The following is a 14,252-nucleotide window of genomic DNA, read 5'->3' on the forward strand; positions in this document are numbered from 1 at the left end:
AGAGTGCACCACATTTAGCTGTATAGCATGGAAATCCATCAATCACGAAGAAAATCAATATTTGCAAAATGAGGATGACACTTCGTGCATCTGAAGAGTGCTTATGCCAGATTTCCCAAACCTGGTGCCTTCAAGATGCCAGCATGGCCATGCTGGCTTGGGACGATGGGAGTTGTAGTCCAACACATCTGGAAGCTGTCAGGTTGGGGAAGGCTACTTTATGCCATAATGAATATGGTAGTCTTTATAGTACTATAAAATTCTTGGTTGTAATCACTAACATCGTTAACATTCATCTTTAATACTTCCATAAGCATGCCTTTGAGATACAATGGAGCATTTCAAATGCATTATGCAAACAAAGGGCTTTCCACAATATTTAAATATTAAATATTGTGGAATATTTAATATTTGTTGTCCCAGTTCTACCTGCAAGCTGCATAATTTGGATCCAGACCAAAATGCCACAGCTAATCTGTACCATTCCTAGAATAGTAATTGTTCTTGTTCGGAGAATGAATGTGCATGAATGGGTGTATAGCTTCATTTTAATTACTAGCCCAGCATTGACACTAACAGGATCGTCATATTGGGGAAATCAATCTATTCAGCTGCCTCAAAATCAAAGAACTTATTACTGCTTTTCTCTTTTTTCAAATGATCCAAAGTATGCAGTATCAGACAAACATTAGCAGGCCCAGCTCCAGATTTTGGGGGAGGGCCCTGGGCAGGCTGCCCTCAGTGGGCTCCTTCAGCGTTGACCCCCTCCCTCATGGCCACCACTGGCAACAGCACTTCTGTAGCTGCCAGCATCCCCTTCCCGGTCACTCACGAGTAAGAGGGACAGAGGGAGGCAGACAGCAGCCTCTCCCCCACCACCACCCCGCTCCCTTGCAGGCTTACTCAGCCAATCAGTGAGTGCTCTGGGGAGGCATGGGGCAGCCTTGCTCTTGAGCTATTCTCAGGCTTACCCAGCAGCATCACTGTAATGAGCTGGGAGTTGAGCAGCTGCTCAGCTCCCAGGGTTGGATTGGAGCCCATAGAGCCCCAAAGCAGTTCTGATTCTGAGGATTCTGTTCAGAGGTGCCGCCAGGGGGACAGCCCCTCCCTGATCCCATTCCTGAGAGTGGTTGTGACCCTGGCAGGCAGGGGGAGGGACAACTGGAGCTTCGGGATGCTAGGCGCCAGCGTAGGGACAAGCGGGAGATGGAGGGCGCTGAGAGGAGGCGCTCAGCCCACTTGGCACGACGTCAACAGCTGCGCCCCGATGCCCCATGGGAAAGGGGTGGACTTTAAGCTCCTAGCCCTTAAGTTCAGAGGCTTCCCGCCTTTACCTCCAAATGGAGATCAACTGATTCACTAAGGCTAGAAACCCCAAGTAGGCAGCTCTCTTAAGTTTCCCTCATTAGGCTCCTGCAATTAGCATCTGTAAGCATCATTAGCTTGAATGGAAATAAAGCCTTGGAAAAGAGCCCTATTGTCTGTGTGTTGATTCTGGCTACTTGAGGATTTCAGAAGGCAGCAAGGGCACTCCTGACACCAGCCCACTACAGCATGGGTGCTGCTAGGTCAGCTTGTGAGCGGGATGCTGGCTGCTATAGCAGCACTGCTGCTGGGGGACTAAGTGGGGTTGGGGGGGATATCTGGCAAAGCGTCAGCCTTCGTGGGCCCAGCTGGAGCGTGCAAGCCTCAGCAAATGCTCCAGTGTGCCAGGCACAGGAACCACACCTGCACATCAGAAGCTCTTGACAAACTCTTAAGCTTATGATGGCACCTGGACTTACGCCTTTACAACAGACAATCTCTTCCAAGTCCTATTTTAAGAAATAATGATTAAAAGAGTGTGCATGTCTTTTAATTTGTTACAGGCTGTTGCGTTCGCAAGTCTTCCTAACCCTGACATGTGTAAGGGAAACTCATATTCATGTATTTGTCCTTACACCGATGGCATGGGATATCAATAGTCATGTCTTTGCAGAATGAACCTTGCAAAAAACCCCTCCAATCAAATAACTTTTCATTACAAACAAATGAAACTTAACTGATTTAAAACTTAACGTACATTGGAAGAAAATATACCTTTTGAACCAATGGGTCCAATTTTTCCATGGCGTCCCATGCTGCCTTTCTGTCCTTTGTCCCCTGTTTCTCCTACAAAAAACAAAACATCAAAGACAAATTAAAAACATGAAATTATTTTTAATATACCAGCAGCACTTCCCCATCAAATATTTGTTGTTACATGACCCACAAATTCACACAAATTGTTAAAACAAACTAGGAAAGGATAGCTTATTAGGACATCTGAACCCAGAATCCTGCTTTGTTGCTCGCAAACAAGCCAGGACCATAAGACAGAAACAAACCAGATTTTGTTGCTAGCTTACAAATCATGGCTTGTTTGGGAGCAACAAATCAGGATCCTGGGTTTGGACATCACAATAAGATATCCCATCTCAGTTTTACCTGCTCACACAAACAGGAGATGGAATGGACTGCATGTGCTAGCATGCTGCTTGTTCACAGTAAACCAAGACAACCCAGGAATCGTGGCTTACTGTTATAGCTTCCTGCAAAACCTGGTTTGCAAAACCAGGAGCCAGCCTAAGCAATGTATATTCTCCTCCACTCTCTGATATGCATTTCCCCCCTCTCTTATCTTGTCAACTGGAACCATAGCTTAGTATTACATTTGCACCAATGTTAACCATTAAGGTTTAAGTAAGAGTTAATACCAGGTTCCCTCTTAATCCAAGTTAAACTGCATTTGCAAATCCTGGTTAAGATAAAACCTGATTAGCATTCATCATAGTTGGTGCTGGTGCAGATGTAACACTAAATCCACTTTCCTCAATCTGGTATCCGCCAGGTGTTTTAGACTACAATTTCCACCAGCTCCTGGCATCATGGCCAATGGTCAGGAATGATGGAAGTTGTAATGTAGGATTCTGGTTTATTGTTTGCAAACAAGCCAGGACTCATAAGCCAACAAAATCTGGTTTGTTGATGGCTTATGATCCGGGCATGTTTGGTAGCAACAAAGGAGGATCCTGGGTTCAGATGTCTTAATAAGCCATCATTTCCTGGTTTATTTTACCAGTTGTGTGTAGGTAGGAGCAAAGTGTGAGCAAACAGGCTTCATGCGCTGGTATGCCGCTCATTCACCCTAAGGCACCAAGCTGGGGGAAGGCTGTGCTAAACCACAGTTAAAGCTAAAATGGGCAGGGATGGAAGAATTCATACCATGAAGGAGAGGACAGAACAGGAGAGGGGCTGTGTTTTGAGGTGATGACTCCCAATTTGCATGCCAATTTGCAGGGAGGCAGTTTTACATCTGCACTGAATAGTACACATTAAAAATGAGAAAACTTTTAGGAAGGGGAAGAAATGGTAACCTAAGTAAGAAAATACACTATGGACATTTCTAAGAAATAAAAGGGCCCCAAACAAAAATCAAACAGTTTTTATCATAGGCTAACATCAGTTTAAACAAAGCTTAAGTAAGTCATTAAAGTTTGAGAAAGAACAAATTAGAGTAATGATAAGGTGATGTACTGGAAATGTAGTCGAAGAGCACAGTTGCCAAAGGTTAGAATTCACTAAGGCCCTATTGGAATGGATAGGTCATGCCCTCACAAAACATGTCTAGTTTATGGTATGCAGACTGTAAGCAGTACAGCTGAAAGGCTCATCTTTTTTCCTCCTCCCCATACATTTGAAGCCCGTATTAATGAGGAGTGCACAACAGCCTCAGATATGCACTCAGGAAGGTTTCACAGAATAACTATTGGAACCTCACAGCGGGAACCAAGATGTTTTTTCAGTTTTAATGGCAATGCTAGATAGCACTTACACCAGAACTGTGGCAAAATGAGCCACTTTAAAATTGGCTGCCTCAGCAATTTTTAATGAATAAGAGATAAATATGCACATTACAGCACAAATCAGATATAAATATTGTCAGCAACACTTCAGCATCTGGCTGTCTTTTTCATTATTTGCCCAGGCTTCCTATTATGTATGCACCCAAATTTGTTGAAGGAGGTTAGATTCACTCTCTGAACATGACTTTAGGAAATGTTATTCTATACTAAAGAATGTAGCATCTAAAATGAGCTGAAGAATGAAAACCACAAATTGTTATCTCTTATATGTAGGTTCTGTTCTGTGAAAGCACCCACTACTATGCAGGTAGCCAGAGACTAGGACCACTAGATAGCTAGGCCCAGTTTACACAAGAAGCCTAAGAAGAGTTTCCACATGGTCAAAAGCCTCCAGCTGGATGTCGTGATTATTGGTTCCTCTGACAAGTGCTACAGTCAGCTGATGAGCCACATTCCAGGAATTCCAGGTGTCGTGTTTTTCTCTGGTGCTCCGGGGAGAATCCTTGGGGAGGTGACCAAGCAAGTGGACAGTGGAATCAAAGGGCTGAAATGGGGCTTTCTGCTTGACTGTAACACCCAGAACCAATAGAACCAATAGCTGTTATAGCCATCAGGAGTCTTCTGGCCACATGGAAGCTCTTGTGCAGTTTCCAGATGTTTTATAGTACAATCCTATACACATCTACTCAGGAATAAGTCCTAGTAAACCTGGTAAATCTTTGTAAACTGCCCAGAGAGCTTTGACTATGGGAAAGTATAGAAATGTAAATAATAATAAGAACAACAACAACAACAATAGAAGTAATAGTAGTAATAATAATAGTGAGTTCAGTGGGACTCAATCCCAAATAAGTGTATATAGGATTCTGTTCTCAGGTCCAGGTTCAGTCTAGGCAAATAATGAAGAGGACATGAACAAATTTTTAAGTATTGTTGGCAATTTGTACCATGCTGTATGTATATCTTTTATTCCTTAAAAAAAATGACCAAGCTACCCAATTTTTAACTGGCTCACTTAGTCACAATTCTGCTGTAAACTACTGTACAACATTGTAATTAAAACAGAAAAACCTCCTTAGTGCCTGCTGTGAGATTCTAATATCCACTTGCAGTGATTTTTGGAGGACATATCTGAGGCTGTCATATACTCTTCATTAACCAAGGGATGACATACAACAAACGACTCTGACTAGGTAACAGAAGCAACAGACTCATCAGCTGACACCTTGGAACATAGTTTGCAACGCATAGCCATGCACAGTAAATCAGGTAGATGATAATCTACCATACTTGTGCACATATTACAGGATGAGTCACATGTAGGACGATGGGGCCTCTTATAACTAATGCAGTCCTATCATTACTACAGGGTTGCCTCCATACAATATTGGATTGCTGAAAGAGCTCACAGCTGAAAGAGCACACAGAAAGCATTTGGACGCTTTCTGCTATGCCAGTGGCTCAGGCACTTCTATTTTCTCCCTTTAAAAAGAAAAAAAAGGGAACATTTTGCCTGAAGATGTATGCTGTGCAACTTGAAAGTTTGCATCTTGCATTCTGAACTTTGATCAATCCTAATAAAGACATTATTCTGACCCTTGAAGTCTGATGAGTTCTTTGAGTTTCACCACAAGCACTTGAAAACCCTATCACTTTGTGATATATAAATTTAACCCTAGACAATTCTGCTGGCAGGCTGAAATAAGCAATGGAAATTCAAAGATATCTCCCATCCTTATATCTTATGTCTGTCAGAAGGCCCTGCTAACATCCTCTACGTTGGAAGTGCAAGAAAAACAATGTATGCTCCTGGCACCTAGCCAACAGACCCTGCCCCCCCAGCACCAAGACCAAAAGAGTTGAAGATGGTCCACTACAATAGGGTAGCAAACCTCCAGAGTGTCCTGATGGCAGGACATGGAACACTTCATTACAGTTGAACTTTCCTGCTATTCCATTATTGGACAGATCTCGGCAATTTTGTATTCTTCAAGAACCACTAAGGCATCCATCTTGCTGAACCAATAGGCTACACATAACTCTTCTTTCGTATGAAAGATCCCAAAATAAAGACTCAGAATATTCTTGTGTTATAAACATATGATGACTCTATAGCATTTTAACTACCATGGCTTCCCTCAAAGTATCCTGGGAATTGTAGTTTGGGGAAAGTGCTGAGAAATCCATTAGAGATCCCCATCCCACCCTCACAAAACCACAGTCTCCAGGGAGAAAGAATGCCTGAAAAACTACTTTTAGTCTTTAGATCAGACTTCTTCAACCTGGCACCCTCCAGATGTGTTGGACTGCAACTCCCATCAACCCCAACCAATGACTGTGCTGGCCAGACATGATAGGAGTTGTAGTCTAACTAGGGATGTATAGATTTTGTAAAATCCATTCTGTCTGCATTTCACAGATTGTCAGGTGCCTTTCATCCCATCGTCCCCTCATTGGCGGAATAGGATTTTTCCCAATTTCTCAAATTCACATAAATTTGCATTTGTGCAAATTCACACATGTGCAAATGCACAAATCTCCCTCCCCCAATGTGCAAATCCCACCCAAATGCACATTTTCATGCTTTGGCCTATGGGGGAAATGCACATTTTCATCTGGTATTTTTATTTTAAGCATTTTCCTATGACTAAATTTCCATACAATTCCAGAAAATTTTTGAAATGGTCCGAAAGTCCACGCGACTTGAGAAAAGCCAGTCCACTGTGGAATCTGTGGGTTGGATTCATGGCAATCCAAAATAATTGATTCTGTCGTGGATTTCTCCAACATCCCTAAGTCCCACACATCTGGAGATTGGGGAAGGCTGCTGAAGATACACATCTACAACTGCAGAAGGAGGCAAAAGACTAACTTCTAGAACCTCTGCCCAAGAGCCCACAAATTTTGGCTGGGCCTGGGCTTGCTTGTCAACTATTGTTTCTAGTAGCCAGCAAGGCCAGCCCTGGTTTTCTCACTTCCTCCTTCCTGACAAGGCTAGGAAGGGCTAGGAACAGCAGGGCTAGGAAACTCCAGGGACTGGCAGGGGGCCCTCTCAGCATGTGCCTGAGGATGCCAACCCTGACGCCAACCCTGTCTCCAGCCATGAAACTGATGCTGCATGTCCCAGCACAAGACGTAAGGCCATTTTAAAGGAGGTTCTCATTAAGTTGCAATCGAGTTTTAAAAAATTGTTACTTCTGTGGCAGAATATAATGGAAGCTTTCATTGCTGGTTGCCAGAATTAAATTTCTGGGCAACATTAGCAACCTGGAGGCTATATTTAAACACCCCTACTTCTAGCCCACACACTTCGGGAAGTATCTTAACACACACACACACACACACACACACTTAAAACACAACACACACACTTAACACCCACACTTAACACACACTTAATTTTCAAGTAACTTATGGTAGCCAAACTTTTAAAAAAGAAGCAAACTAGAACCCACTAATCTGCCCCCCTCATGTCTGACAAGAAATCAAGAAGATATTTAAAGCACATGAAAAATTCTGATCAGAGTCATATCAAATGGTCTACAATCCTCAATAAATGTAAATTGAGGACTACTTACTAGGCCTAGAAAAGACCATTTTGGGAACCTCGGTATTCCAAAAATAGGACTACCCATTATGAAAACATCTGAAATAGCTTGGTCTCTGCCCACTTTAACCTGGTGTGTTAGCTCTTCCATCACTAAAATATTCCAGACTACTGAATCCTATGAATCTTCTTGCCGGGGTGTGTGGGGGTGGGAGGGGAGTTACAATATATCTGGCTGCATTTTAGTTTGCATACACTTGAGTAGCAAGGGCACACTAATAGTTTTGATTGCGTAGGGGAGGCTTAACTAGTAGAAGAAGAAAACAGAAAAATGTGAAGCCATGTTGATTCAGAAATGTATTTGTTGTGGCATCACGTAGAAGGAATTGGAAGGAGAAGAGAGGAATAGGTTGCTGGATCAAAAACAGTATAAATTAAAGAGCAATTGGATATGGAGGAAAGAAATACATCAGAAGTATGAACCCCTGGACCTCTCCTAGCATTCTTTAATATGTTGTTTCAAGCAGCTGCATCTGAAATTAAACAGGCATATATCCCGACTATAAATACAACATTATATATATAAACACAATTAATTTTCTCCCTGTGACTTAATGCCCTTTTCTGTAAACATCATATGGCACAGAACATTTATAAATACTAGCAAGTACAAGGAAGTCTGTATGCCCTCCTCAAAAGTGGTCATTTCACTTATCTCAGAACCCAGGAAACACAAGTACTCATTGTCCCATGTTTGTTACAAGAACTCTTTAGCTTTGATTTTCTCACACACTAACCCTGACCCGCTCCAGCACACATCCCTATATTCCAGTCCTGACAAAAGCACCGAGTAACTCATGTCAGAGCAAAGAGACGTATTTCATAGGGCTTTCTATGTCTCTGTGTGATTTCATACACTATGAGACTACAGGCTACTTCTTCATCACACATTACAAAATTTCCCGCACAAAGGGCACTTCTGTATATGAAGTCACATGTAGCCCACGTGTAGATGGCCAAAGGAGAGAACTACACATCTGGGTTTCTTGCTGCTGGTACATCATATGGGTGGCCACAGTTGGCTATATCTTCCTAGTAGGTGCACAAGTATGTGAAGGAAAAGTCCATCAAGTGCATTCATCACATGCATCAGTCCACAGGAATGTTTTATTGTGTGAAGTGGCCCTGCTTCTGAACGTGCTCTAAGGTTTACTCCAGAACAACACTATTCCCTTTGATCCTGTTATTAGCAAAGGATATAACCAGTTTAAGGCCACCTAATGTGAAGAGGAAACTCCCTGGAAAAGACCCTGATGCTGGGAAAGATTGAAGGCAAAAGGAGAAGGGGACAGCAGAGGATGAGATGGCTAGATAGCATCACCGATGCAATGAATATGGACTTGAGCACACTCCGGGAGAGAGCGCAGGACAGGAAGGCCTGGCGTGCTATGGTCCACGGGGCCACGAAGAGTCGGACACGACTTAACGACTGAACAAGCAAGATAACCAGTTTAAACTGATCTTACTTTTGTTAGAATTCTTTACTTATTTTCCAAGGACTACAATTATACTCTCATACAAATGTATGGGGAGCACCAATCCCCCAAAAGTCAGATGTTCACAGGAGCAATCCTCACTACTACTAGCCAAAATGAACTAGTAGGGTTAGTAGAAGCAGCAGCACCTCCTGCTGCCAGCCCTCACCCCTGCGTTTCACCATATCCATTATGTGTAGATAAAGCTTTGGTGCCAGGCTGAGCCAGTAAGAGTACAGTGCCTTTTGGCCCCAAAACAACTTGCTATGCAGGCAGTTTGAAAGATCTGTAGGAAACTGAGGAAAACTCAACAAGGGAAGGAACTGAAGAAGCAAGGAAGGGCTCCATAGGTAATGAAATAGTACTTGTGTCCTCAGATTGTATGAACTTGCTCATATTACCTTCAGTGTGTTAATATGCCAGGTGTATGCTAAAGCACCCTATTATTTACACTGATATGACATTGGCTAGTATACATCCTGGGAAGGCACAGAATGCCCTCCTCATTCTTCTGCCTAGTACTGAGATGCGAGGCTCTCTCCCACTCTTCAATATTCTTACATGCCAAGCTAAAGAATGAACCACATCCTTCTAGTTTGGCCTCACTATGCAGTACTACTCATCCAGTGGTCCAGTGGCCAGAAATGGGGTGGCGCAAAGCACTGACTGTTCCAGCCTTCCCACTCTCTGGCCAGACCATACTGCAGCAATGAGCACACATTTTCTCCCCAGCCCTTTCTGCCTGTTCAGTGGACTACGCCAGTCGGTGGGTACTTGGGAAGTGTCATCTGCCTTCCACTCCAATCCTTACAGCAGAAAGCTATCACATGTCCACCAATTTCTTTCCAGTGCAAAGAGCACAGGTGCCCTGAAAGGCATTATAAACATGACATATACCCCCATCTCTAGCCACATCTCATTTTCCCAGATAATTCTTACAGCTAGAACATCCTACCCTTTTCCACATGGTCATGAAGCTGTAAGGTGGAGCTATGTGCATTTTTTTTCCTTCAGGAGGAAAGGAAGAGACATGGCAGGTGGCCTTGTGAATGGTCCAATATTTATTGAGATCAGGATTCACCAACTCATTGGGGGTGGGGGGCTGCACATAAGACCTAGCGAAGGGGCACATGCAAGCCACAGGTTGTGCACTCCTGTTCTAAGGAGATGGACTGAAAAATATAACACCACAGTATAAACCCATTTAACTAGGCAGATGACGGTGAAGTTTTTGTTTGATAAATTAATAAGTATTTGGATAGTGAAGTAAGGCATAACATCTTTAAGGGCTAGCACCTTTTTTGGGTATTGCAGAATCTCAGACTGATTGGAAGCTTTCAGGGCAGGGCAGGCATCAGCACCTGGCAACTGTGGGCAGCTGCCAGGACATGAGTGCCCTGGCACAGTCATCTGCTGGTACCTGTCCTGGGCCACGGCCACCCTTTTTTTTCTAGCCTGGCATGCCAAGCGGCTAGACCTAGCAACCCTTTAAATTCTAGACAATGCCCCCGCCTTGGCATTGTTCTAGGGCACGATGGTAAATTTAGAGGGTGGTTAGAACCAGCCGGCTGGTGCTACTTGGAGTACTGCTGCACCGAGGTAAGTTTGCGAGGGCCCCCTAACAGTGGAGCGGGGCCCAGAGGACACTTTGCCTAAGGCTCCTCAAACCTGGCGCTGGACCTGTTTCAGGGTTTTGTTCAACTGTTTCTCTCTCTCTCTGTTCCTGCAAAAATATTTGCTGTTGCCATGGTGAGCTACTTGTTTGTTAGTCTGTTTTTGGTGTGTGTGTATTTTTAAATCTCTCCTACTTCTCTGAAACCACAAATGCCATATTTAGTATTTCTTTTTTAAATGGCTCCTTCTAGGCCTCTCTCAAATAAGAGCTCCCAGTGCTCAAAGTAAATGAAAATGAGTCAAATAAATAGGTTTCTAGTGTACAATGATTTTCTCATAAGATTTTCTTCTCTTTGTTTACAATGTGAATAGTCTCTCTTATGTCTTAAAAAAAATACTTACAAAGAGTCGAAGTATTTTAGAATTTATACGCCTGGCACAAAAGGAATTACAGAAATGCTTGTAATCCCAAAATGTCTCTGTAAACATAAAACGTTGCCAGAACAGAGGAGGAATTACTTTTTACCTCTCACCTTGTCATACAGTAGTAGGAGACGTCACGTGTTCCAAACATTAGTGCCCCCAAATCCAGAGAATTAATTCTGACTGCTTCATGAATGTGAGAAACACCATTCCTTAGCTCAGCCTTTCCCAACCATTAGCCCCAGCCAGCATGGCCAAGGGCCAGTCATGGTGGGAGTTTAGTCAAAAATCTGGAGAACACCAGGGTGGGGAAGGCTGACTGTGACATGCAAGAAAGAACATATAAACAGGGTCCTGCTGGATCTGAGCAAGGGCCCATCTCATCCAGCATCCTATTGGCAACAGACAAATGTGGGGAACCTGGGGCCCTCCAGATGTTGTTGGGCTCCAACTCCCATCAGCGCCAGCCAGCATGGCCAACAGTCAGAGATGGTGGGAGTTGTCATCAATCATCTGGATGACCACAGGTTTCCCACACCTGGTCTGGGGAATCCACAATTTAAGGGGGGCAAGGAGATAATACATTATTTGGTTTTGAAAACAACACGCAAGCAGTGACCTGGTTCGCACAACATGACAGCTTAATTTACCTGCACGGCTGTTGCATCATGCTGGGTGTCTGCAGGCATCATTGTTGCATGGTGCCTGCAGGTGTGTGTTGCCATGTTGTGTGAACCCAGGTGGCAGGGGCTGTTTGAGGGTTAAACAACCCTGAAATAACCCATGGCTTGTTTTAGGGTTATTTGATGGTGGTCTGGGACGTGCGAACTGACCCAGTGTCTGTTACAGCTTAGAAATCTGAGAGTATCTGGGTAGAGGTTCATACAGTAAAGGGTTGGAACTTTCCCTCTATGCAGCCCATTCCTTTGTATGGTGCTCAGCCCTTCTCCTTCCTGATGCCCTTATGTTGCTATCTTTCTTCATTTCATTGTGGGCTTGGGGGGGTATCATTAGCAGGACACCCACCAAATTGTGCAACTCCAGCTTCCCTTCTCTGTTCTAAACCAAACTGGCTTTGCTCCAGCTTTGCACCTAGTCTCTTCCTTGGCTGATTTATTTTATTGATTTATTTAAAATATTTATTGGTCGCCTTTCAGGACAGGACCCTCCACAAAGTGGCTTGAACTCTTTGCCTCTGTGTGCAGCCTCATACTTCTTCGTACTACTACGTACAGCCTCATTCTTCCCTCATTCCCGAGCAGCCTCTACCTACTTGCTTTGAGTAGTAGTATCCGACATCAATCCTATTTAGAGTAGATCCATTCATTTCAATGGGTCTACTCTATGTAGGTGTAACATTAGATATCACCCTTTGTCTCCTGCTTTCTTCTCATTCTCCCCAAGCTTATTCTGCCCCAGTGTCCTTTCTCACTGTTTCCCCCTTCTTCCATACTTCTTTCACTGCTTATAGGCAGCACGGATTGGCTCCGTGCTCCGCGCTCATAAAAGCAGTGCAGAGTGGTGAAAATGGGGTGTTTCTGGGGGTGGGGCAGGGAGCTCAGAAATGCCACTACGACATTGTCCAGCCGCTGCTTCCTGTGCTCCGAGGTGTCACAGCTAGATAGCAAAAATCAGCTGTCTAGCCATGAAAACCGGGTGGGGGGAACGAGGAAGAGATCCGCTCCTCACCACTCCTCCCGCCCTGCACTGGATAGGCAGTCACCCCCAGGCTTGGAGGCGACCGTTGATCCACATAGGATTGCTCCCTTAATCATTTCAAATGAGTGTTATAAGTGAAGCAGTAGGAGAAAAAGGAAAGAGTAGTGGCAGAACAGATACTATGCTCTGAAGTTGCCTGCCAGAAACTCAAAAGGTAAGGAAAGGAGCATATAAGAGATTCAGGCCTATCTTTCTCTCCCTGAAGAGTTACCCCCTCCATTCCTCTCCTCTGCATATGTTTACAATACAACTTCCTACTCCTAGCCACTAAGAGAGCACTATATCAAAATGCTTCTGTATTCTAATATCCTCCACAGCGAATCTCAGATCGACACAAATAAGCTATACTCAAACTCTACAGCCAAGAACCAAGAACTTGAATTCGGTTGGACTTGATTGGCCTACAAACCGACTTTGGCAGCTATAGCATCAAGACATATGCAGTAAAGTACTACCCCAAAGTTTAAGAGATTAGCCTCCACTCATCACTAGAAAATACACAGCTTGGTAAAAAGTTATCTCCTTAACCTTAAAGAGACTTACCTTTTTCTCCTGGAGGTCCAACTCGCCCTGGGCGGCCTGGGACACCTTTCTCCCCCTTTTCTCCAGCTTCCCCTATATTATATGGCGAAAAAAGAAAAGAAAAAACATGCTGAATTCCAAGTGCAAGCAAGCATCTTGATTTGTAGTGAAAATTACCACAAACACCACCAAACTCATTAGCTGTGTCCTGTCAGAAGATATATGCATGTGTGTATGCATATATCTAAACGTAAGAACAGCCTCGATCACAGGTGTGTCTGTTTAGTTGTGTTTGTTCAGCAACCTCGGCTTTTGAGCTTCACCATCTTTAAAGTTTTCAGAAATAGGAAGAGATTTTCCACAGAAACAGATAAGTTAAAATGAGAAAAAGTAGGTCTCTGTCCTAAGGACCTTACACTAGGAAAATAGGAAGCTGCTTTAAGGCATTTCTACACCAGCGTAAAATCCTGCATTTAAAACTGGGCTTTCTGCTTCCATTTTAAATGCAGGATCACAACGACTCCCTTTTTCATGTGCTTCCTTTTTCCCCACCCCTTCCCCCTTCCTTCTCCCCATATCTGAGTCTTCCATTATGTTTCATTTATCTCACTCCTCTTCTTGCTGCTTCTACTCTTTTCAGGGAGGAAACTGAAGCGGAACACAATGGGGTAATTTGATAGCTCATTATCTGCGATCTATTTAAAAATGGAACCAAGGGCATTTAGTGCCCGCAAACTTCCGTGAAGGAGCAATCTCAATCGCAAGATAAAAGTTCCGTGTGAAGGAGCCCTTATACTGAATTCATCTAGCCTAGTATTGTCGACATTGACTGGCAGCTGCTCTCCAAGATTTCAGGCAGGATTCTTTCCTAACCCTACCTGGAGAAGTCAGAGATTGAACCTGAGACCTTCGGCATGCATAGCAGGGGCTCTGCCACTGAGCTGTTTTCCCTTTGATAGTGGAAAGGAAACAATGGTAACGGAATAACTAGAATGACAAGGCTAAAGG

The 14,252-nt window shown here is 43.7% G+C and overlaps 1 protein-coding gene across 4 annotated transcripts in view; it reads right to left on the reverse strand.

The window, feature by feature from the left end:
- COLEC11 (collectin subfamily member 11) overlaps positions 1–14,252 on the reverse strand; it is a 29,297-nt gene that overhangs the window by 3,682 nt on the left and 11,363 nt on the right. For all 4 annotated transcript variants that reach the window (XR_014786560.1, XM_084826710.1, XM_084826709.1 and 1 more), the window contains 2 exons: positions 13,266–13,337; positions 2,080–2,151 (listed from right to left, as the gene is read on the reverse strand). Coding sequence is in view for 3 of the 4 variants with exons in the window: in XM_084826710.1 (XP_084682836.1) it covers positions 2,080–2,151; positions 13,266–13,337 (144 nt within the window). In the remaining variant the exon portion in view is untranslated. The remainder of the gene's footprint in view (positions 1–2,079; positions 2,152–13,265; positions 13,338–14,252) is intronic.

The sequence above is a fragment of the Heloderma suspectum genome, chromosome 1, assembly GCF_057233095.1.
Source record: "Heloderma suspectum isolate Gila_16-S chromosome 1, 16-S_ref, whole genome shotgun sequence".
NCBI lineage: Eukaryota > Metazoa > Chordata > Lepidosauria > Squamata > Helodermatidae > Heloderma > Heloderma suspectum.